The 26,148-nt window shown below is 39.7% G+C and overlaps 2 protein-coding genes across 2 annotated transcripts in view; both read left to right on the top strand.

The window, feature by feature from the left end:
• Positions 1-26,148, top strand: part of PARP4 (poly(ADP-ribose) polymerase family member 4) — a 130,885-nt gene that overhangs the window by 29,426 nt on the left and 75,311 nt on the right. Inside the window, 9 exon segments of the mRNA XM_082701631.1 lie at positions 2,789-2,949; positions 6,007-6,144; positions 10,098-10,193; positions 14,240-14,423; positions 14,615-14,771; positions 16,037-16,161; positions 20,662-20,793; positions 21,597-21,683; positions 25,393-25,557. Of these exon segments, the coding sequence (XP_082557757.1) occupies positions 2,789-2,949; positions 6,007-6,144; positions 10,098-10,193; positions 14,240-14,423; positions 14,615-14,771; positions 16,037-16,161; positions 20,662-20,793; positions 21,597-21,683; positions 25,393-25,557 (1,245 nt within the window).
• LOC309849277 (uncharacterized protein) lies at positions 6,587-9,311 on the top strand. The gene is made up of 2 exons (XM_082701671.1): positions 6,587-7,649; positions 9,271-9,311. The coding sequence occupies exon 1, from the start codon at positions 6,909-6,911 to the stop codon at positions 7,446-7,448; it is 540 nt and encodes a 179-aa protein (XP_082557797.1). The 5' UTR covers positions 6,587-6,908; the 3' UTR covers positions 7,449-7,649; positions 9,271-9,311.

A 26,148-nucleotide genomic window follows, 5' to 3' on the forward strand; every position in this document is an offset into this window, starting at 1 on the left:
TCCCTGTCTCAAGGAGAGGAGTTAGGATTCATTTTGCAAAAGAAACAGAAAGCTGGCATTGACTTGAACAATGAAGATACTTATTACCCTGTATAACAAGAAGCCAGTTATAGGGTGGCTGCTGGTCCAGTCACTCAGAGGGAGAATTATCAACGAGGACCCAGCTTCTTTTCATCTCTGTGGTTCCTATAAACTTAGCTTCCCTTTCAGCCCACCTCACCTTACATGACCTTATAACTGTAGTTGTTCATAGCATCCCAACTGGAGTATTTCTTTTCTTATCTTTTAGGACAAGCTTCCCTGGCCCTGTAGTCTCTTTGGTTAGTATTTTGCTCAGAACTGAGTCATATGTGAATTCCTAAGCCAAGGAATCTAAGGCAAGGAGAGTAGAATTACTGACTCTGCAGAAATGGGCCCTCTCCCTTGAGCTGGGCTCAGTTAGCAAAGAGGAAAGCAGGAAGGCAGGCCCAGGGTGCCCCTCGCCTTAGATGAGACCAATTCACTCCCTGGCTCTGAATTGCCTCATCTGTGCATGAAGGAATTGGGACATGATCAGAAATCTATGACCTAGACTGCAAAAGAGCTCGGAGATACAAAATTTTACATGTTTGAAGGAAATTATAGCTCTCAACAGATTCCTGGATACATCTATAATCCAAAATAAGTGAAGAATCAATAAATGAGATGAAAAGGGAACCTTCTAAATTTAAAATTTCATGATTTGCCTACCACCCAACATTAAGAACCTCAGTTGCTGGTTCTCCTACTGAGAAGGTGTATGTAGTGCCCATCCAAGTACTTTTTCATTTAACTTTTATATTTTCAATAGGTAATACATTTGTATTATTCAAAAGTCAAAATTGTATTTATTTTTTTTTTTTAAAGATTTTATTTATTTATTTGACAGACAGAGATCACAAGTAGGCAGAGAGGCAGGCAAAGAGAGAGAGAGAGAGAGAGGGAAGCAGGCTTCCTGCGGAGCAGGGAGCCCGATGCGGGGCTCGATCCCAGGACCCTGAGATCATGACCCGAGCCGAAGGCAGCAGCCCAAACCACTGAGCCATCCAGGCGCCCCAAAAGTCAAAATTGTATTTAAAAGGTTTACTCAGCACAATCTGTATTCTACCCTGCCCTTCTACCCATTCCAACTCCCCAACTCAATAACCATGTCTTGTTTGTCTTTACAGTTTCCTTATGTAAATTATTATAAATATACACATATATACTTATTCCTCTCCCTTTCTTTTACATAAAAAGTTGTATACCATCTTTGCTGTTCCACACCCATTTTTCCCACTTAGAGAGAGCATCCTCATTCCCCACATTGTATGGGCATCCCCTAATGTCAGACATTTGGACTGTTTCCAGACTTTGTTACTACAAACAATGCCTAAGTGAATATGCTTGTATATTTGTCATTTTATAACTGCACAGGAGTGTCTCTGAGATTCATCTCAGAAGTAGAAGTGCTGGCTTATGGGGTCAGTGCACCTGTAATTGTGATAGATTTTGTCTTATTCCCTCATAAATGTTCTATTATTTACCCTCCCACTGTCAGTGAATGAGAGTTTCTATTTCCTATAGTTTTACCAAAAATATATTTGTTAAACTTTCAGACTTTACCGATTTTATGGATTTATATTTAGTTTATGCGGGTTTTGTTTTGTTTTGTTTTGTTTTCTCTGAACTGTCTATTCATGTCCTTTGGTCCTTTTTCTTTCGGATCTTTCTACTTTTCTTCATGATTGTTATGACCTCTTAAGTTAGGAAGCCTAGCCTGGGATATGAGTTATAAATATTTTCTTTAGTTTATTTGTTTTGCTTTGTTTTATTTTACTTTGCTTGTGGTGGGTGATTGTTTGACTTTTTCTATTTTACCATACAGATAATTTTTACTTTTATATAGAAAAATGTATCAGTCTTTTCTTTTATGGCTGGTGTATTTAATTACAGTTAGCCCATCCCTATATTGAGGTCATAAAGATGTGTGGCAGGGCAAAATAGGGCCCCCCGTCAATGTCTCTTTCATCTCAAAGATGGTAAAAACAATATATCCTTAAAATAAACATAATTCAGATTATGTAGGAGCTATGTTCCTTTCTCCAAGCTCCATGACCTATGAGTATACTAAGTATACTTAGGTTCCCTCTCAGGGAAGACAACCATGTCTTACTCATTTTTGTATCTTTCAAACCTGATACAATGCCTGGCATACAGAACATGCTTAATGAAGTTTTGCTAACAGAATTGGACTTGAATTCTGATGATCTGAGTTCCTATTTAGTCACTTCCCCCTGTTTGCTGTGGAATCTTGAGCAATTATTTCAGCTCCTCAGAGCCTCACTTTCCCCATCTATACAATGAGGATAATAAGATCTAATAAGACCAGTACTATAGTGTGGATTAGAGGAACGATGTACCTGAAACACTTTATCAACAATGATGTGCTATCCTGATGTTTACTATTATTAGTATTGTATATTATGCTATCACTGAGGGTACAATATATAATAACAGTATTACCTTTAATGTGCAACTTACATATTGATCAAAAGCTTTGGGGGAGGGGTGCTGGCTGGCTCCGTCAGTGGAGCATGCAACTCTTGATCTCAGGGTTGTGAGTTTAAGTCCCACGTTGGGTGTAGAGATTATTTAAAAATAAAACCTTTAAAAAAAAAAACTTTAGGAAGAAAAACCCTTATTTTTCCAATCTTTTTGAGAAAGTGTAATGACTATAAATATTTTGATACAGAATGATTCTGACATCTTGTATTATTTTTATCTACAGCTAATAAGAGACATGGTTAATGTCTGTGAAACTAATTTGTTCAAACCCAACCCACCATCTCTTGCCAAATACCGAGCTTTGAGATGCAAAATTGAGCATGTTGAACAGAACACTGAAGAATTTTTCAGAGTTAAAGAAGAGGTTTTACAGAATAATTATAGGTATGCATAAAGGAAATGTCTTAGGAGCTGTTATTATGTAATACTGTTTCAGATTCTGTTAACGAGCTAATCTCCATAATTACTTGTGTAATTTAATCCTCTATAACAAGGTAGCTATGTTATGATGACAGATTACTTTCTTCTGTGTTTATAATGGGACTTGGGGGATGCCTGGGTGGCTCAGTTGGTTAAGTGTTCAACTCTTGATTTCAGCCCAGGTCTTGATCTCAGGGTCCTAAGTTCAAGCCCCACACTGGGCTCCATCCTGGACATGAAATCTACTTAAGAAAACTACTTTAAAAAAAAAATATATATATATATATATATATGTATATATTTAAATTTATATATGTATATATATTTTATATATCTATACATAATATCTTTATCTGTATGTATATAATATATGATATATTATGTATATCTATATATATCTGTATATAATAGATTTGGGACAGTATTCTGTGCTTGAAAATACTCCCTACTATTCCACTCAAATTTCAAGTTTATCTAATCTTGCTGAGAATTAAATTTAAAAACTTGAAATCACAAGGTATTTTTGTGTTTTGAAGGATATTATATAGCAAAATCTGCTTAAATTAAGATTTTAAGATGCAGGACTATGTGTGTGGCAGCTTCTAAAATGGCCACTCCAGGGGGTGCCTGGGTGGCTCAGTGGGTTGGGGCCTCTGCCATTGGCTTGGGTCGAGGTCCCAGGGTCCTGGGATCGGGCCCCCTGTCAGGCTATCTGCTCAGCGGGGAGCCTCCTTCCTCTCTCTGCCTGCCTCTCTGCCTAGTTGTGATCTCTGTCAAATAAATAAATTAAATAAATAAATAAAATCTTTAAAAAAATAAAATGGCCACTCCATGGCATGGAAAAGTTGAAAATCTGGAAAATACTTCAAGAGATATGACACCCCTAAAGGTCAGTCACGTTTGTTTCATCAATGACTGTGAGAGTCCCTGTTTCTTGTGCCCTTGTGTGTTCTACAACACAGGGCAGCAGCAGTAACAACAGACGTGTGTGGATCAGCCGCTCCGACAAGCCTGGACCCAGATTCAAGGTTCAGAAACTAATTTGATGGGTTATTCTCAAGGGTGAGACTGACTTCCTCTGGTTTGGTCATTCATCCCACTAATGTAAACTTCTAGCACTCCTCTGCCTGAAGTCTTCCTTCTGGACCTTTCGGGCATCTTGGCTCTCATTAGGTATAAAGGGCCAGGTTAACTTTAATCATAAGCCTTACACACTTAGAGCTAAAGATGGTGAACTTGAACCAACTGCATAGACCAGTTGTACATTTTTAGTCATGTAATATAACTCATGAAGGCCTTGGAGATCTCATCTCACACCCAAGTGATGTTGAACTGTTCATATGACAAAAGTGGACCTTTCACTATGGAGGGATTCTGCTGCTGTGAAGAATTAGATTTTCTCCAATTTGTTCCACTAGTGATGATTGTCATATTTTTTCTAGTTATAAAATTCTTATTCTTTGCTGAAAGTTTAGACAATGTGTGAAAGCATGATGAAAACTGAAGATCACCCAAATCTCACTACCCAGAGATAATATGACCACTGCTAACTTGTCGGTGTAGAATATATACTCTGGGGTGCCTGGGTGGCTCAGTGGGTTAAGCCTCTGGTTTTGGCTCGAATCGTGATCTCAGGGTCCTGGGATTGAGTCCCGCATTGGGCTCTCTGCTCAGCAGGGAGCCTGCTTCCTCCTCTCTCTTTCTCTCTCTCTGCCTGCCTCTCTGCCTACTTGTGATCTCACTCTCTGTCAAATAAATAAATAAAATATTTTAAAAAAGAAGAATATAACCCAAACTCAATTATTGATTCTTTTCCATATCTAGTGGTATGCTGGCAAGCCAGTTCCCTAAAATAGAAGTCCTGACTTATAATAACTGTTGGCTTCTGTGATATAAATACTCCTACTATAGCTACTTTTAAGCTACAGTGTGACACCAGAGAATGAGGAGTTGGGAAGACATGCTGGATAGGCTTTCTTACATTTTCTACCCCACAACTCTGTTTCTCCATAGTCCCCCAGTCTTTTCCCATGCTTCCTCATCCTAGTCATCCACCCAGAGCCACTGTCTACTCTCCTTCATCCCCATATCACTGTGCCCTGTCAATTCTGTCTCCAAAATGTCTCTCATCCATTGGCTTCTTTCATTCACACTGCTGCCACCTTTAATCCAGATACTGCTGTCTCGCCTACTTCCTAACATTCTTTCTGCTCCTGCCCCAGCCAATTTATTTTCCCCAAACAACCAGTTAGGTCTTAAAATATATACTCTATTATGTCATGTTGCAATGTCACTTTCAAAGATAGGCCTTTCTTGACCATCCTCTCTCTGAACCTGGTTAGTTTGCTGAGTAGAATGTAAAATCAGTTATTTGTTAACTTTTAATTGTTGTCTCTCTCCATTAGGATACAAGCCCCATGAAGCCAGAGACCATATTATCTCACTTCCAGGGCCTGGCAGAATACTCGGCACAGAGTGTTTGTTTGTTCGTTTATTTGTTTTAGAGAGAGAGAAACGAAAGCACAACCACATGCACATGGGAGCGGAAGGTGGAGATGAGTAGAGAGAGAATCCCAACCAGTCTCCATGCATGGTGTGGCGCCTGACCCAGGGCTTGATCTCATGACCCCAGTGAAATCAAGAGTCTGGTGCTTAACCAACTGAGCTACCCAGGCACTCCCAGAGTGTATTTGTTGAATGAATGAATAAATGCATGAATGAATTCCATCTATATATGTATTATATATATATATTATATATTTGACAAAATTTGAGATCATGCTGTGCATTGTTTTATAACTTATTTTTAAACTTTTACTATGTTTTATTTCATATCCTTATTTTTTAAGAGTATGATTTTTTTAATGACTACAAAATATTTCTAAAAAATGTTGTGTTGTGATTCACTGAATCCATTCCATAGTAATGGCCATTTGGGCTATTTTGGGCTTTCTGCTAATAATGATTTTTTATTTTGCTTTTGATTATGCAATCTCAAGGTTTTTCTTCTACTTTTCACAGCAAAGGTCCAGTGGATATCTTGCAGATATTTAGAGTTGGCAAAGTGAATGAAACCACAGAGTTTTTGAACAAATTTGGCAATGTGAAGTCCTTACTGCATGGATCGCCTGTACAAAGCTTTGTTGGGATCCTGTCTCGGTAAGAGGATACCATGTTTATTTTCTAAATGTTTCACCCTCATGAACATGAAGTGTTTTACCTTGTTTTCCTAATTTTTTTTTTCTATACTACTAATTTTTTTTCTATACTACATGGACCTCTTCAGTTAAAATTAGCTTATTGTATTCCAGAGAATATTGGACACTTTATTTTTTTTTAAGATTTTATTTATTTATTTGATAGAGATCATAAGTAGGCAGAGAGGCAGGCAGAGAGAGAAGAGGAAGCAGGCTCCCCACTGAGCAAAGAGCCGGATGTGGGGCTCAATCCAAGGACCCTGGGATCATGACCTGAGCCGAAGGCAGAGGCTTTAATCCACTGAGCCACCCAGGCACCCCAAAACTGAACACTTTAAATTGTAATAGGTGTAAGTTAAATTATTTACTTATTATTATATATTTTTAGAGTGTAGTACATGGGTGTGAATTGCTTCTTGAAAACTGTATCATATGATGTTAGGGTCCGTGATCAAAGGAACGAGACTGACACAAAGCAAAAATCAAACAAAGCTTTATTTCACGCCAAGCATCGAAAATCAAACTGGTAGGGGCCATCTCTTAAGAAGAGACAACGATGGTGACCCGGACAAGGCCGCTCCCAAGAAGGCTGCTCTGGATGAGGCCGCTCTGGACGAGGCTGCTCCATAGACGAGGCTACTCCAGATGAGGCCGCTGCCAACGAGGCCACTCCTCGGACAGGGCCGCTCCCTGGAATGAGGCTGCTCCAGCGAGGCTGCTCCCCGGATGGGGCCTCTCCCAAGAAGAAGCCACTCCAGACAAGGCCGCTCACAGGACCAGGCCACTGCTAACGAGGTCACTCCCCAGACAGGGCCGCTCCCTGGAATGTGGCTGCTCCGGCGAGGCCACTCCCCAGACAGGGCCACTCCCAAGAAGAGGCCACTCTGGAGGAGGCTGCTCCGTGGAATGATGCCCATCCGGCGAGGCCGCTCCAGTGAGGCTGCTCGTGGACAGGGCCGATGGAGGTGCTCTGGACGAGGCTGCTCTAGACGAGGCTGCACATGGACGGGGCCATGGCCCGGGATGGTAGGGCCACATCCCGGGGTGGCAAGACCGCTCGCAACAGGGCCAAGGTTTGGGGCGGTGAGGCCACTGGTGGCGGGACCGCGGCTCAGTGGTGGAGAGGCCACTCGTGGCGTCAAGGCTGCTGGTGACGAGGCTGTTTGCCCTGGTGCCGCTGCCAATGACTACGATGACCAGGAGGACCACAATGCTCCCCACGACCATGATGAGGACGACACTCTGAGGCTCCAACGACTACCCTAACGGCTATCCCAAAGGCTATTCTAACTCCTCCTACTACTCCCTCCTCCCCAGCCTTGCAGACTAACTTTTATAGAGGTGGTTGAGCCCGGCCCACACCCAGGTGGCCAATGAGATTTCAACTCACCACAGTAAATATATGTGCGCCCCACTGATTGGATGTCTCCATCTGGCCTGGCCCACCCTTATATCCGGGGTTTTCAAGTAAGTTCCTCTGAGAGGGGCAGGCCCTTACAATATGAAGAAAGGGGATTCTCTATTTCATGGCTCTTCTATGTGTATCTAATCTAGGGAATATCCAATACTTAAGAAGAAAGATCTAGGAATTAGAGTATCTAGATACTGTTAGTTATCTGTATAAAACATAACTAATTTTCTGTTGCTTTGAATAGCCACTTAATATTAGAGCTGAACTACAGTCACAAGGAGCCTGGGAGGATATGATTACATCCGGATCCTTACTTAAATACCTAAGGAAAAAATACCTGAGGAGAAACATAAGTATATAAGATCCAGCTGGAAAAAATTTTAAACTCCTATTGAAGGACCCAAAAGATAATTGCACTAATCAGAAAGATGCCAGTTTTACTTCAGTTAACCTATAACCTATAACCTATAACCTCACAATAAAAGTGCTAACAAGATTTTTTTAAAATAAAAAGCTGATACTACTGTACATATTTTTTTAATTGGATTTTACCAGGGTAATTAAGAAAAAGACGATTAATGAAGGAGAATTAACCAGACACTAAAAACATTTTATAAAGCTATGTTATTTAAAACAGTGAGGTCGTACCTGAACAGATGAGTCACAGAATAAAGAACCCACAAACAAATGTAAAGATGAACATGGTTTAACATATGATAAAAGTAGTTTTTATTTCTGTGGAAGAAAGATAATTTCTTTAATACTATGTATTAGGAGAGATTACTACCTTTTGGAAAAAATACTAAGTTGGACCCTTACCTCATTCCTCACACTTAAATAAACTCCACATGGAACAAAGTTTAAACATTTAAAACTAGGGATGCCTGGATGGTTCAGTCAGTTAAGCATCCAACTCTTGATTTCAGCTCAGGTCATAATCTCAGGGATAGGGCCAACAGCGGGCTCTGAGCGTGGTGGGGAAGGAATCTGCTTGTCCTCTTCCCTCTGCTCCTTCCCCCACAGAAAATAAATAAATAAACAAACAAACAAAATCTTTTTTAAAAATCTAGAATTATAGGTACTAGCATTGAAAAAATTTTTTTATTTTATTTTTTTTAAGATTTTATTTATTTATTTGACAGACAGAGAACACAAGCAGGCAGAGGAGGCAGGCAGAGAGAGGGGGAGCAGGCTCCCCACCAAGCAGAGAGCCCAATGTGGGGCTCGATCCCAGGACCCCGGATTATGACCTGAGCTGAAGGCAGAGGCTTTATCCCACTGAGCCACCCAGGCGCCCTGAAAAATAGTTTTGTTTTGTTTTTCTAAGATTTTATTTATTTATTTGACAGAGATCACAAGTAGGCAGAGAGGCAGGCAGAGAGAGGCGGCGGGGGGGGGGGGAGCAGACTCCCTGCTGAGCAGAGAGCCCAATGCGGGACTCGATCCCAGGACCCTGAGATCATGACCTGAGATGAAGGCAGCGGCTCAACCCACTGAGCCACCCAGGCACCCCCTGAAAAATGGTTTTAATTTTAAAAATTGTTTTAAATAAACTTTAAGTAGGAATAAAATCCAAGAACTATTTTACAAAATTAATCACATTTCATAATGCAAAATTCAAACAGTAGATGTTTATGTAATAAAGGCAGAAGTCTCCCTTTACCCATTTTCCCACAGATAACCATGGTTTAACTTTGATTGTAAAGAGTTCCTAACAGTGCTAGAAGGCCAATGGAAACCTGCTTAAGTTCTTGAGCCAGGAAGAAATGCAGTGAGCACTGGGCTTACACATGGTTCTGTTGAGTGCTGGAAGCCTCAACAGGTAGGAGGCAGAGCACTGAGGTAAGAAAAATGACCAGCATCTCAGGGCTGACCAAGATAGCAATGAGAAACTGGCCATAGCTTGGTTCATTTGAACAGCACCTAGAACCAGTCCTGTGGGAATACTCTGAAATAATTTTGCTTTTCATTTCATGCTCTTTATTTACTTATTGTCTTTTAATTAGTATATTTTTTCCAGCTTTATTAAGATATGATTAACAAATAAGAATTATATATATTTAGGTTCTACAGGTGATTTTTTAAAGATGTATAATGTGATGATTTAATGTACATGTACATTCTGAAATATTCCCACAAACAAGATAATTAACACATCCATCACTACAGAGTTAATCTTTTTTTTTTTTTCTTGTGGTAAGAATGTAAGATCTACTCTTGGCAAACAGTATTATCTTATTTATAATAAATTGAAAGTTTGTATACCCTTTAGCCAACATCTCCCCATTTTCCCCAACCCCCAGTCTCTAGAAACCACCATTCTGCACTCTGGTTCTGTAAGTTGGACTTTGCTAGATTTCACATATATATGAGGTCAAGTAGTAGTGCCTGGCTTTTTTCAGTTAACATGTCCTTAAGTAGCACCTGTGTCTGCTAGAATTATGAGGCTCTAATAAAAGATACCTTTCTTCTAGTAAATCATTGTAATGTCTTTTTCTTTTTAGTGGGCTGCTTTTACCCAAAGTAGTTGAAGATCGTGGCACAAAGAGAACAGACATTGGAAATCTTGGGAGTGGAATATATTTCAGTGATTCAATCAGGTTAGTGTATTATATATACTATATATTATACCAAATATTATATCCTTAATACTGTTACTCCTATCACAAAGGGTTTATTACAAATGGTTTCCTCCATCTTTCCTTTCTGAGGGATTTCTCACACAAGAAACAGATCATTGAAAGCAACTGGTTTTCTCAGTATATAGGAACATTTCTTTTGTAGTAGAGATTTGGGAAAATTGTATTTTAAATTATCTTAGTGATTTTACTATCCTGAGAGTCTTTCTATTTTTTTTACCTACTTAATCCTTACAACAACCCTCTCACGTCAGTTCTGTTATCACTATCACAAAGAGTACTCAGTGACACTGAGGATATCTTGACTAAGATCAGACAACATTTTATCTTTCTCCAGGATGAGCAATCGTAATTTCTACAGCACAGGGCCTCTTCTCAAACATCTTCTCTATTGTGAATAAACTCTGTAGGCCTAGCATAAATTTCATGTTTAATATTCTTATTAATATTTAAATATGTTTTCATAATAGCCACAAGGTATTTAACACCTTGGGGTGCCTATGGTGGCTCAGTCAGTTGGGCATCTGCCTTCAGCTCAGGTCTTGTTCCCTGGGTCTTGGGATCGAGTCCTGTGTCAGGCTCCTTGCTCAGTGGGGAGTCTGCTTCTCCCTCTGCCTGCTTCTCCCCCTGCTTGTGCTGTCACTTGTGCTGTCTCTCTTTCTCTAACAAGTGAATAGGTAAAATCTTCAAGGAAAAAAGATATTGAACACCTGCCCTCTATGAGGCACCAGGCTAAGTGCTTTAGGTGCATTGTCTATAAACCTCACAAGTGGTATTATGACATCATTTTATGAAAAGGGAACAGAATGGTGGAGGTTAAATAACTTGCATTTGGTCACAGAGCTAGTTACAGGATGGAGCCTGGGTTCAGGCCCAGGACAAAAGATAATTGTCCAGAATATTTAAAGAATTCTTATAAATCAATAAGAAAAAGATAAAGAGTTCTAAACAAATGGACAAAAGACATGAATAAGAACCCAAGAGAAAACACGTATAGACAATGACATTTGAAAAGATTGGTAATAAACAACATGCAAATTAAACTATAGTATAACATTTTTCACCTGTCAGCAAAAAAAAAAAAAGTTTAATATCTCTAAATGTTGGTAAGTCTCTACAGTCTGAATTCTCAGACGGTGTTGGTAGTAGTATTAAACTGATAAGCCCTCTGGAGAAAATTTTGGCATCACCTGCTATAGTTGAAGAGCATAGTTGATAGTATGACTCAGGAATCCTGTGGATTAGCTGGCCTATGAACCAGGAAGCAGTGGTTCTCAATCCTGGTTACAAACTGGATCACCTGGAGGAGACTATTTTAAATTGAAGGACTTTTTTTTTAGTTTTTATTCCAATTCCAGTTAGTAGAGTATAATGTTAGTTTCAGGTGTACAATACAGTGACTCAACACTTCAGTGCAGCATGGGTGTGTTAGGGTCCGTGATCAAAGGAACAAGACTGACACAAAGCGAAAATCAAGCAAAGCTTTATTTCATGCCAAGCATCGAAAATCAAACCGACCCGTTGGAGCCATCTCTTACGAGGAGGTGACAACGAGGACGCCGCTCCCAACAATGAAGAGGCGATGACGACGAGGACGACAACGCTGCTGCAGCGAGGCCGCTCCCCGAATGATGAAGAGGTGATGACAAGGTCGACAACTCCGACAACACAGACTCTGCTCCCCATGATGCCACTCTGACAAGGCTGCTCCCCAGACGCCCCCGCTCCGGCCAGACTGGTTGCCGCGGTGCAGCTACTGGTGGCGGCAAGGCTGCCAACGGCAATTATTACTCTGTGGACTACTCAAACCAAACGGCTACCCCAATGGCTACTACAACTCCTCCTACTACTCCCCCCGCCCCAGCCTCACAGACTAACCTTTATAGAGGTGGTTGAGCCCAGCCCACACACAGGTGGCCAATGAGATTGCAACACACCACAGTAAATATATGCACGCCCCATTGATTGGATGTCTCCATCCGGCCTGACCCGCCCCTACATCCAGAGTTTGCAAGTAAGTTCCTCTGGGAGGGGCGGTGTCAATCTAAGTTTGCACCCAAAGGCCCTCTGGCTAACCGGGCCCCTACAGGGTGCTCATCATAAGTGATCCCCATCACCTATTTCCACCATCTCTCCCACCACCTCCCCAGCTGGAGGAGGTTTTAAATTTTACTGGTGCTGATTTCACCCCAGATCAGTTAAATCAGGATCTCCAAGGGTGATGTTTGGGTATCAATAGATTTTTAAGTTCCCTGGGTGATTATTATATGCAGCCTGGGTTGAGAATCACTAGCCTAGTAAGTAGACACAGACCAGGAGGCATGCACAGGAATGGCCAAGAAAACTGTATAATAGAACCCTGGAAATGATGCAGATGTCCATTGACAGTGGAATGGATTGAAAAATTTTGGTGTAGTCCTACATGGAGTGCTATGTGGCAGTTTCAACCCATGTGCTACAGCTACACATGCCTAATAGATGAGCGTTAGGAAAATGATGTGGAGCAAAAAATTGCTATGTGATTCTATATGTATACAAAGTTCAAACACAAACAAAACTAAGCATGTTATTCAGGGACACATACATCAATACTATAAGAGAAAAAAATAATATACACCCAAAAAACAAGATTCCAATTACATTACCTCTGAGTGGCAAGGAAAGTGATGCCACGGGGCAACACAGAAGTCTTGATGATGTTCTGTTTCTTAAACTAGGCAGTAGCCATGTGGTTGTTTATCTTATCGTTATTCTTGAAACTTCACATTTATAGTATAAATGCCCTTCCCTGTGTACAAAATATTTCAAAGTAAACTTTTTTAGATGTCAAGATTTTTAAAAAATAAATTGGCATTTCATTGAATTTACCAAGTTGAAGTCCTTCGTGACTCTGGACAGAGTGGTTTCAGTGGAGAAGCCAAACTGTAGCAGGTTGAGTGGTGATGGGCAAGCAACCAGGCAGAGGCAGTCATTGTGAAAGGCAGGAAATGGAGAGGGAGGAACCTGGGGCAAAGCTAAGGTTAACAGCTTTGGTGGCCACAGGGAAGGAAGTTTATAGGAAGAATGGGGGAAATCGGTTATTTTTTTTAAAGGGGGCAAGTCTTGGGGCACTTAGCTGGCTCAGTTAGTGGCCCTTGATCTCAGAGTTGTAAGTTCAAGCCCCGTGTTGGGCGTAGGGATTACTTAAAAATGAAGTATTTTTTAAAAATTAAAGATAAAAGGGGGCAAGTCTTAGAGGATAGAACAAACGCTTTTACATTTGGGTCTTGGTATTTGGAAAAATAGAGGTCTATCCCCAAAATATTTTTCCCATAGATGTCCTAGCCTATGCTCCTTAATTGCAAAAGTTGCTTTTTTAAAGCTGCTGAGTCCTGAAGAAAGTTAAAACAAAATCTCTCACTTGGATGTTATTTGAAATTTTTGTTTCTTCTTTTGGATTCAGAAGCCTGTGAGAATACAGTGCCCATCTTTCCCTTTGAGTAGTTCTTATTTACCTGGTATATCATGTTTTCCTTGAGCTTTAGTACAGAGAAGCAATCTACTTCTTAATTTAAAAGGTGGGGGATTTTCCTTCTCTTTCATCACTTTGGTGTTTACCATACCAAAATGTTTGTATTTTAGTAATTAATAAAGATTTGGGGAAACAGTAGAATTCATCCCTCTCTGGAAGAAAGTACTTTGAGCACAGCCTCGCACAACAGAAACTTGTTGGGAACTGCTCTCTAATGTGTTTTTCACATTAAAGTTTTAAACAAATACGTAAACAATAAAGTTGTAAATTGAATCTTCAGAGATATTTCAATAGCAGTAAAATTTGGAACATTCTGCCAGTACATTCATTTAGACAAAATTGAATCTTCAGAGAATTTCAATAGCAGTAAAATTTGGAACATTCTGCCAGTACATTCATTTAGACAGTATTTCACATATAGAGATGGATAAAAGGTAATAAAATATTGTTGCCATGACCATAAATTACAAACACATTACTTCCTTTCCCAATACAGCACGAGTACTAAGTATTCCCACTCAGGAGAGACAGATGGCACAAGGCTCTTGGTTGTCTGTGATGTAGCCCTTGGGAAGTGCATGGACTTGAACAAAAAAGACTTCTCCTTGTCGGAAGCACCACCAGGCTATGACAGTGTCCATGGGGTGCGAGCAACAGCCACTGTCAGCACAGACTTTGAGGTATTTATTTTAGGAAACAGGCAGAGAGGCTCCTGTTTTTATTGAATATGCTTAAGTTGAAGTAATTGTTGCATATCTGTGACTCTCTGAATTCAGTATTTTCTAAATTAGCAAACCTGCAATTCTGCTTTTATGAGAACATTTGCCAATAAAGGTTTTTCCCCCCACCTATTCAATTCTGTTGGCTCTAGGATGATGAATTTGTTGTATATAAAACCAATCAGATTAAAATGAAATATATTATTAAATTTTGTATATTTGGAGATGAAATAAAGGACTTTCATCCTTGTAACACTACTGAATTAGAGGAATACAGACCTGAGTTTTCAAATTTTTCAAATGTTGAAGGTAAGACACTTTTCTTGAATGTTATTTTATGTGATATTTATAGAACTCAAACGTTTTATTTTTAGAGGAATTTATGTTCATGTTCAGGAACTGTATCTATGATTTCATATATAAATATTCCATTCCCTTCTTTATTTTGTAAAAATAAAAACCAGGATACTTGAGAGAGGTTCAGTGATCTCAAAAATCACATAGTACTTGGTTAGCATGCCTAAGTTGAGCTCGTGCACCTCTGGACAGCCGATGCTAAAACCTACTGAAGCAATTTAAGATGTCAAAGCACAAAAAGTGTAATGGGGATTGGTGAAGTGGACAGAGGACCCAGCTTTAGAATCAGGAAGCTCGGCTTCAAGAAGTATCAACTCGCCGCTTACCTAGGCTGTGCAATATGAAACAAACTGCATAAGCTTTTTGGGCCTCAGTTACTCTATGTTGCAAATGAGATCAGTATCTGCACTAAGCAAAGGTACTCCCAAAACTGTAATATGCAGCTTATATGTTAGTAGTAGAAATATATGAGAGGATGATAGCTTCTCAGAAAATTGTAAGCCCAAACTATTTTAATATTTATTAATAGCCTTATAAAAACACATAAACATTTTTAACTGTAATCAAATTATGTTTTGTCAGAAATGTATGACTTTCATGTATAAGAAAATGACTCCTTTTTTTCCTCTGGGAGCATTAAATGAAATGTCTGGCTAGAGAGTATATATTTACATACCTAATTATATGTGTATTTTTGTACCACCTGGTATAGAAGGGGAACATTTTTTTCATATGTTGTATTAGAAGTTTGATTTAGTGTTCATTGGACTGAAAGTCTAAGGGATCTCATATTGGTCTGACATGCTTTTGTGGCACAATAAATAATAGTGACTGACCAATCAAAATCACAGGCTAGGGAATGGAGATATCTAGATTCTTGAATAAACTACATTTATAAATTCTTAAAGACTTTTGTGAACTTGTGCATATGCTTAAATGTCTGTCTTTCAAGTAATTGTGTGACTCTAAAGTTTCAAGATGAGTCCTCAGAGTCACTAGATTAAAAAGGCAGAGTGTCTATTATGAAGGCTAACCCCATTTTTCTCACGTGGGTTCACTTACTTTACAAGCATTGGCTATTGAAAATCATAAAATGCTTCTTGTCCATTTTTCCTAAAATATAATGTATGAAGGAAAGGAGAAGGAATAACAATTAAGCTAACAAAACATTGCAGGGATGGTTTTAAAAGCTAACATTATAATTTTTTAATGTCTAGATTATCAGTTAGCAGACACCAAACCTTCCAGCAACTTCAATTCTGGTCTGCAGGATGTCTCTGGCAATTCAGTTCCCCTTGAGGATGTGCACATCAAGGGGAAAATAATAGACTTCGTAGCCCAGGTATGTTCTTTGTGGTTTTACGATACTTTGAACAGATACATGACAATCTGATTATAGTTGCATGAATTAAACAAAATATGCATTTCTCTCTTTTTTTAAGATTTTATTTATTTATTTGACAGAGAGAGAGAGAGATCACAAGCAGGCAGGCAGAGAGAGAGGGGGAAGCAGGCTCCCCGCTGAGCAGAGAGCCCGATGCGGGGCTCCATCCCAGGACCCTGAAATCATGACCTGAGCCGAAGGCAGAGGCTTAAACCAGACCACTGGAATTGGCAATGAGGAGATCACTGGTGACTTGACGGTTACTGCTTTGATGGAATGGTGGGGTTAAAAGTTTAATTAGAGTGAGTTCAAGAGAAAATGGGAAGAAAGAGGAGAGAAAATGAGACAGTAGCTAAAGAGAAGTGGGATCAGATTGTTTTCTTTTTTCTCTTAAGGCAAAAGAAATCATAGCATGTGTGTGAGCCAGTGCAAGGGGAAAAACTGATGATTCAGTAGAGGGAGTGTGAGATGTGGGTGTGTTCATACCATGAAGCAGTAACTAATTTTGACACTGTCCATCTGGAGATAGTGTCCGATCCTAGAGGTCAGGGGTTTTGTCTGCTCTCCTTTCCTGCTACCACTTCAGAAGCCAGTGGCTGGGGCTCTGGCCGACTGGCTGTAGATCGGAGGTTCCAAAGACCCCTTCCTTGTGTTAGACTGATGTGCTGGAGTGGCCCAAAGAACTCAGGGAAACATTTTATTTACGACATTAATAGTTATTACAGAAGAATACACCTGAGGATAAGCCACCTGAAGAAACGTGTAGGGCAAAGTGTGTGGATAGGGGCACAGAGCTTCCCTGTCTGGTTCAGGCATGCCACTCACCCTGAATCTCCATGTGTTCACCAGCCTGGAGCTCTCTGAAGCCTGTCTTTTTGGGTTAATACAGGCATGGTTGATTATTAAATCATTGGCCATCAGTGATTGAACTCAATCTCCAGCCTCTCTCCCCTCTTCTGAGGTCTGAGGGTGGGGCTGACAGTTCCAACCTTTAATCCCCTTGGCAACCAGTCCCCATCCCTAGGTACTTATCAAAAGTCACCTCTTTGACATAAACTTAGGTATGGTTGAAAGGGGTCTGTTATGAACACCAAGAAATCTACATCGTTCTTATCACTTAGGAAATTCTGAGGGTTTGGGGAGCTCTGTACCAGAAACAGGTGCAAAGACCAAAATAAATATTTATTATAAATCACAGTATTACAGAGGGGACTTGCTGGAGATGCACTGTTCTGTGAGGGGGAGATGAGGAGAGCCAATATTGGCTCAAGCGCAGTGCTTGGCCTCAGCCAGAAGCATGCAGCTGGTACAGCTGTGGTAATAGAACAGAAAGTAGAGTTCATGGGCACACATGCAGGCAGGCTGCCAGTGTACTGTGAAGGCTGTTTTCTAAGATTTGACCTCATCATTTGTTCCTAAACACTGAAGACTACACTGACCAACTATAAAGACCTCTTAGAAAAGTAAGAACATCTGAGTCCAGTATTGTGATATTCCTCCCTCTTCAGAGGGAAATCAGATTAATTGTAGTGGTCATCTTAAACTGGGGAAATGGGGTATCCTGGGTGGGACAGGGCATGCTACCCATGATATCTGATCAGTTTGCATATGGCCCACTCTGTTTGCATTTCCGGGCCCACTCTGATCCATACCCACATCCCTGAATAGCTCAGGGAGACGACATAGGCTTTGGGAAGACCGTGATGTGGACTCATAGTAAATGTTCAACCCATGCTAATCTCTTTGGAGCCACCTAGAAACCGTGACCATAGTGGTTACCACTTCCTATGAATCAGGCCCTGGATTGAGTTTTTCACATGCTATATTTAATTCTCCTAAAACCCTATGAGGTGAATGCTGTGATTATGCCCGTTATTTAGATGAGGAAGCTGATGTATGGAGACATTGAACAACACTATAAAGCACAGATTTGAACCCTGATCATTTTGATTCTCAAGTATAGCCTCTTTAACTACTATGCAGTAGTGCAACCTGGGATGCATTGTATAACGCAGAGAATTTATAGTTTGGAGGCTTAGCTTTGAATCCTTGCTCATTTTTTTCTAGCTCTGTGACCTTGGAAAAATAATTTCTTAACTTCTTCGTGCCTCAGTTTCCTTAAATGTAAAATGGAAACAATATTATCTGCCGGTTAGCTTGTGGCTATTAAATAAATGAATGTAAAGATTATAGGATGTTTTTTCACAGATATAGATAAAAAACTAATGGGTGTGTTACAAAGAGAGGCATACATTCTCTGTACATTACTTTGGATTAGACAACTTGTACCATTTGATATTTTAAACCTGATGAAGCTTTTTATATTGGTAACTTCCTGAAAAAAAATAATAACTCGTGATTTAGCAGTGAATTTTCACTAATTTGTGATTAGACAGCTGGCTTGGAGATTGTCATTCGGAATCCAAACAGAGGCTCAGCAGCAAGGACTTGTATGTTCATAGCTCACATACTAGACTCTTCTTGGAATGAGTTTAGTGTTTTTAGTTTAATAACTAAACTAAAATAGTGGTTTCATCTGAGGGTGGGAAATAAAGACATCCAAAATTAGTACAGTATATTAGCTTCTCTTCTAAGTTATAGTAAAAATACTTCTATAATCATTACCTAAAATGTCTTGCTTTCTGAGTGCCCAGTCATACCATGTGATATACAGAGAGAGTGAAGCTGACATAGACCTGACCCCTGGGAACTCCTGTGCAAAGACACACCTGCTAACTAGATGCAGGCAGGACATCCACAGAGCGGAATCAAAACATGAACCCAAACCAAAGGACAGTTAGACAGTGACCCTATCTGGCAGTTACAGGTCAAGCATACGTGCCCTTGAGAGGTTTGGTAACATTGAATATCCAAGAGAGAAATGAAGAGTTCTATGCACAGGGAACATGCGTGATATCTTCCTGGTCAGCAATCTGCATGGCTCTCTGCCTGTTGCTCTCTCACCTTTTATGATGGCTCAGATCACCTAGACACCCAAGAAACTCTAAGATCCTACAGAATCAATTCAGGGCCATGGCCAGCCTCCAGTTTCAGGGTGAGCCAGTGAGTGGGTGGCTGCACCAGCCAATGAGGCCTTTGTTTGCAGAACTATGAGAGATTCGATCCCCTGAAAGGTGCTGACCTGTTGATTTGAAGACAGTCAAGTTATGCCCCTTAAAATTTTTTCCTCTGGTGCAGCATATACACTAAGGGCAATGCAGCTTACTGTAAATCCAGTTGTAGATAGCATTATGGAATAAGTTTGTTTCCTTTATGCTTTTGTTTTTCATTTCAGTCTCTTCCCAGAAATTATTGACGACAAATGGCTAATTTTTTTTCCTTATTATTGCCACATGTTTAAAATATTATTGTTTATTATATGTCTTACGTTTTGGGGTATTTTTTTGTAATTTTCAATTGTTTAAAGACTGGTCTTTTCTTATGCAAGGGAGTGAAGTGATAAACACAGTCCATTAGTAAAATGAATCTGATAAGAACAGAGACAGCAGGTAGGAGTGGAAAAGAGTTGATTCAAGAGCTGACTAGACAGAAAGAGGTGAGGATAGATGGAAAGAGCTGTGGAGGGCTACATACAGAGAGGTAAAGGAGGGAAATGCCAAGACCTGAAAACAGAACAGGTATAAGAACTATTCTGGGCGGCTCCTGGAGGGCTCAGTGGGTTAAGCTGCTGCCTTCGGCTCAGGTCATGATCCTAGGGTCCTGGGATGGAGTCCTGCATCAGGCTCTCTGCTTGGTGGGGAGCCTGCTTCCCCTTCTCTCTCTCTGCCTGCTTGTGATCTCTGTCAAATAAATAAATAAATAAAATCTTAAAAAAAAAAAAAAAAAAAGAACTATTCTGGGGGTGCCTCCGTGGCTCAGTGGGTTAAAGCCTCTGCCTTCAGCTCAGGTCATGATCCTAGGGTCCTGGGATTGAGCCCCACATTGTGCTCTCTGCTCTGCAGGGAACCTGCTTCCTCCTCTCTCTCTCTCTCTGCCTGCCTCTCTGCCTACTTGTGGTCTCTGTCTGTCAAATAAATAAATAAAATGTAAAAAAAAAAAAAAATAAAAAGAACTATTCTGGAATAGTGTTTGGGTCACATGACACTAAGGAGGGACTAAGACCACACATAAAGAGGCTGTCTTGTTGTCATCTTGACGAAGCTGCATTGCTTCTGTTAAGCGAATGTTTGTAATATTATAATACTAGTGACTTTTTTTCAAGCCAAAGGTGTATGAATTACCTGAAACTGTAGCTGGTACATTTTATAATGTGACATGGACTCTACATTCCAGTCAAAGAATGCTCTAAATCCTAAGGGTTGGGAATTTGAGAGACATGATAAAAATTCAAGGAATTTAAAGAAAAGATGCATAATAGTTTTCATTAATAGTTGTTCCTACAAATGTTGTTCCATATGGTTTCATCAAGGATATGGTGTTTTTTTTTTTCTTCTTCAGGTCATTGTTTTTCAGACATATACCAATCGAAGTTCTGTGCCTATTGAGGCAAGATATATTTTTCCTTTGGATGAGAAGGCAGCTGTGTGTGGCTTTGAAGCATTCATCAATGGGAAGCACATAGTAGGAGAGGTAAGGGGAGAAAATGCACTGTGACTGCTCTTTGGTTTAAGGTCAGTTTCCCATTTACCCAAATCTTCCTCACCTGAGTTCCCATAGCTATAAGGTTGAATAGCTATAAGCCTTATCATAAAACAGAAATATTCTTCGAAGAACCAAGCATTTATACAGTTTGGTTCCATTTAAACATCCCTCGCTGATAAACTAGTTTCTGTCCCTACCTGTCCAGTGTTCATCAGTCAATGCCTTGTAAATTCTTTGCCTAGCACTTTGAAACAGAGCAATTTCAATATCAAAAGTTTAAGAGAGGCACCATGGAAAATTGGTGAAGACTTTCTATAATTTTGCAAAAAACTGATTATTTGCATCCTGTTTTAACAGTCAAATTGATGTGATGACTATTGTTGTTAACTTTTTAAGAAAAGTTGTACCAAAAGAAATAACAAGTGATACATTCTTTGTTTATTCTAAGGAATAGCCTACAGTTGCAATAATAACACATTTTGTTAAATGTAAGGTAAACTTAACTTACTATTTTTGTTCAACATAAAGTCCCAATCAAACTTTTTTTTTCACTATTGACTCTGAAATATGGTCCCAACAAATTAAAGAGATTTCTCTTTAGTTGGCCTTTTCTGTTTCAAATTCTTACTAGACGAGTACATTTTAATGTACTTTATATAAGTTTCCATTCACCTTAGGCTCTTAGTTTTCTGGGTTTTACCTAGGTTTTAATAAACATTGCTGCAGTTTTTCTTGTTAAAGTCTGAAATCATTATTCATACCACGACTGGTATAAAAATAATCTTTTCCAGGTTAAAGAGAAGGGAGCCGCCCACCATGAATACCGAGAAGCCATCACTCAGGGCCATGGCGCATACTTGATGGATCAGGATGCACCGGTACGGCTTGATTTATCCCTTAGTCTAGCACACTTATCAGAAGGGAGAAAGAGTTGGAATACAACTTGAAACATGAAGTCCATAGTAGAAACTGGGATAATTTCTGCTATTTTAGGCCTAGAGTTTCACTTGCTGTTAGCAAGCAGAGGTCTACCTGGTCAGAACCATTCGACTTAGCTAAAGGTAGGAGGAAATGGTGTTGGTATTGCCAAACAAATAAGAAGACCTACTTTCGATCTTGGGAACTGAGTTTCCCAGAAGTGACAACAAAAAGAAAACACTTGGGGGTACATAATCTTCATCTTCTGATAAGAGAGTGTAATATACAGTTGACCCTTGAGCAACACAGTTTTGAACTGCATAGATCCACTTATAGGGGATTTTTTTGTTAAATATACAATACAGCACTGTAAATGTATTTTGTCTTTCTTATGATTTTCTTTTCTCCTGTTTACTTCATTATAAGATTTTAGTATATAACATCTAACATACAAAGTATGTGGTAATTGACTGTTTATGTTATCAGTAAGGCATCCAGTCAATAGTAGGCTATTAATAGTTAAATATTTAGGGAGTCAAAAGTTATAAGTGGATTTTTGGCTGTACAGGCATCAGCAACCTCATTCAAGGGTCCACTACATATACGTTTGTCCTAGGACTAAGCTTATCTAGCAATTTATCCAGTTTTCACCAAGTAATATCCTGGGAAGAGTTTTCTACAGGGTCCTGAGGTAGGTCCAGATTCTTTTCTTTCTGATTAATTGCTTTCATAGGGATAAAATATGGAATATTTGAAAGAAGAGACAGCTATCATGTCCACTAGATTTCTTTTCTTAAATATAAGATGCTTTAAATATGCCTTTGGCAGATACTAGATTGTGTGCTGTTTGTAATCGTTGTCTCCAGCATAGACATTTAGTTGTTTTTGAGGACAGGTCTATGTGCCTCAGATACTACCTCTGAGGATGCCACATTGCCATAGCATTGTGAAAATTTAATGTTGGTGGGGGGGGTTACTAAAGATTAGTACAGAGTTAAAGGACAAATGATTGCTTTTTTTTTTTTTTAAATGAGGGTGTTTTTTTAAGATTTTATTTATTTATTTGACAGAGAGAGATCACAAGTAGGCAGAGAGGCAGGCAGAGGGAGAGGAAGGGAAGCAGGCCCCGTGCTGAGCAGGGAGCCCAATGTGGGGCTCGATCCCAGGACCCTGAGATCATGACCTGAGCCGAAGGCAGCAGCTTAACCTACTGAGCCACCCAGGCGCCCCAAATGATTGCTTTTTACATATAAGATAACATTTTGCAAAATGGAAGTAAGCAAGGAAGAGGTCCTTGTTAAACAGTTAATAATGCTACTCCTGGCCAAAGTGTATATTTAAAAGCCTAGGGTTTATTTCATAGGCTGACACTTAACAGTGTGAGGTTATTATCATAGAAGAATTGGTTGACAAATTTCCTCCTTGATGATATTTCCCTAAGAAAAAGATCCACAGGAAAACAGTCTTCACAAAGGGTATTACCTATGGATAAAGTCTGGTCAGAACCATTGCTAACTAGCACCTTTAGGTACCCCAGAATGTATTTTGCCATCCAGCTACTATAATGTCCTCACTCTAAAATATATTAATAATATAATTATATAATGTATTATAGATATTATATATTGTTACATGTATGTTATATATTTAATATATAAGTATATATTCTCTACTTGCTAGACTTCTAATAGTTGGGAACATTTTATATATATATATGCACACACACATACTCATATATATATACATATAAAATAATACTCTATGTTTGTGCATATAAAACATAATGTATATTACTGTTATAATTTATAATATATATAATATATATATGTTATATATATTATATATATGATGTTCCCAACTATCAGAAGACTAGCAAAGTGGCTTTAGCCATCCAAGGGACTGAGGTGGAAATGATTTGTGTTTGAAAATTATGTAGGGACACCTAACACTTCAAACCTCATTATATGAGAAAGGAGGACAAAGTGTCCTGCACCAAATGGTGCTTCCCACGCTCTTCACCTTCCCATGCTCTTTACCTTCACCTTTTCTTTTTGTTGTCACTTCCCCCCATATGCACCAAGATGCTAGCCCCCTGGGAGCCCATAGGGAAACCCCACAGCTCCTGTGCCTCACCTCTCCTCGGAGGGGTTTGTTAACCCTTTGGAATTGAGTTCACTTGGCTGCCTTGCAACTCAGCTTTCTGGCAGGTCAAGCAAGTTACAGTTTTGTAGATTATCCAGCTTGTAACAGAAGTGACATCCTGCATCTATGTCCTACACAGAAATGGAACTGCAGATCCACACTATTATGTGGCAGTGTCTCAAATAAGACCCAGGTTATTATACACTTCTTTTAAGGACAAGCACTGTGAACTGTTCAATAATTACCTCTTCATTGTTTATCCCTTCACTGGAATCCATTTCTTTATTGGATCTCCTTGCAAATGGATATCCTTGATGTCAAAAGTAATCATTTACTCCTGAAATCTAAATTAATCATTAATATTATATGCTCCCAAACATATAATAGTTTTCCAAACTGGAAACCAAATAGAAACCAAAAGGTTTCATGGCATTGCAACCAACTGGATGGGAAGATATGCGTGGGGTGTTAAGAGTTTCTCTGTGTAGGTATCAGAAAAAATAGATCTAGCCCCTCTTTTTTTCTGCCTTTGCCAGTCATGAGCTTATCCCTATATGTAGTGATTATAATGCCCCTTTAAAAGAAAGTGAAAGGGGCGCCTGGGTGGCTCATTGGGTTAAAGTCTCTGCCTTCGGCTCGGGACATGATCCCACGGTCCTGAGATCGCCACGGTCCTGAGATCGAGACCCATGTTGGGCTCTCTGCTCAGCGGGGAGGCTGCTTCCCTTCCTCTCTCTCTCTGCCTGCCTCTCTGCCTATATGTGATATCTGTCTGTCAAATAAATATACAAAATTTTTAAAAAGAAACAAAAGAAAAGAAAGTGAAATACTTTTTCTAAAAGATAAAATAATGGGGGCACCTGGGTGGCTCAGTGGGTTGAAGCCTCTGCCTTTGGCTCAGGTCATGATCCCACCGTCCTGGGATCGAGCCCCGCATCAGGCTCTCTGAGCAGTAGGGAGCCTGCTTCCCTTCCTCTCTCTCTGCCTGCCTCTCTGCCTACTTGTGATCTCTGTCTGTCAAATAAATAAATAAAATCTTTTTAAAAAAAAGATAAAATGATGCACGAACTGCAGGGCAAAGGAACAAAGTGAGGACCAAGTTAATTAAACTGTTCTAGCTCTACAGCCACTGGTAGAATTGCTGCTAGATGCTGTGGAGGTCAGAGAGGCTACAGCTTCTTCAAGAAGGGGCTATGTGGAGGCTGTCTGTGCAGCAGAGCCCTGCATGTAGGGCCTCTGGTGTAGAGGACAGAGGTGACACTCCCCAGTCAGGGCAAGGTCCTGCTCCCAAAGGGCCTCCTCTCCTTCTACCCCCCCCCCCATAGATGCCATGCCATCCCCACCCCTGCGGACCTGCTCCAGGATTCTCCTTAAGCACTGCCCATTCATCTTGTAGGGTCTATGCTCATTTTCCGAGGAAGAGTCTGGTAGATTATAATTTAAGTGGCTCATGTAACAGGAGGGATTAACTAGCCTAGAATGGATGTACTTTTGAGGAGAAAAATGAGACATGTGTTTCTATTTCAGGATGTTTTTACTGTTAGTGTTGGAAATCTACCCCCTAAGGCTAAGGTCCTCATCAAAGTTACCTACATCACGGAACTCAGCATCCAAGGCAACAGGGCTGTCTTCTTCATGCCTGCTGCTGTGGCACCCTGGCAACAGGACAAAGTTCTCAATGAAAACATTCAGGTTCGTATGCTTAGAAATTTTTAAAGAAGTTTTTTTGGTGATTTATTGATAGGGAATTTTAAAACATCTAAAATAAGCTAATCTTTCCAGAGGTACCTGGGTGGCTCAGTTTAATCATCTTACTCTTGATTTGGGCCCAGGTCCATGATCTCATGGTTGTGAGATCAAGCCCTGAGTTGGGCTCTATGCTGGGTATGGAACCTGCTTAAGATTCTCTCTTTCCCTCATTCCCTTCTCCAATGCTTCTCTCTCTCTCTCCCCTCTCTAAAATAATAATAATAATAATACATGAAAAAATCTAATCTTTCTGGCATGAAGTCAATTTAATGCCATTTATGCATTTAGATACATGTGATGTTTGTAAAATGAAAAGAATAAAGACACAGTTATGCTCAATAGGTGTAATATTTTTATTCTGTTCAGTCACTTTAAAAAATTTTGCGTCTGTACTACATGTTCATTATGAGGAATTTAGATAAGCATAAAGAATGCAAATAAACCAAAGAGGAAAATTTCAACAATCCTTAATTCCATTGCCAGAGACTGTAGAACAAGCTACTGGGTAACAGTTTGTTTCTACTTTGTGTGTAT

This window comes from Mustela nivalis (assembly GCF_964662115.1).
Source record: "Mustela nivalis genome assembly, chromosome: 15".
NCBI lineage: Eukaryota > Metazoa > Chordata > Mammalia > Carnivora > Mustelidae > Mustela > Mustela nivalis.

Excerpts from the sequence above, each read along its gene's own strand:
- LOC309849277 (XM_082701671.1), top strand. The coding sequence starts at position 6,909 with ATGGGGCCTCTCCCAAGAAGAAGCCACTCCAGACAAGGCCGCTCACAG.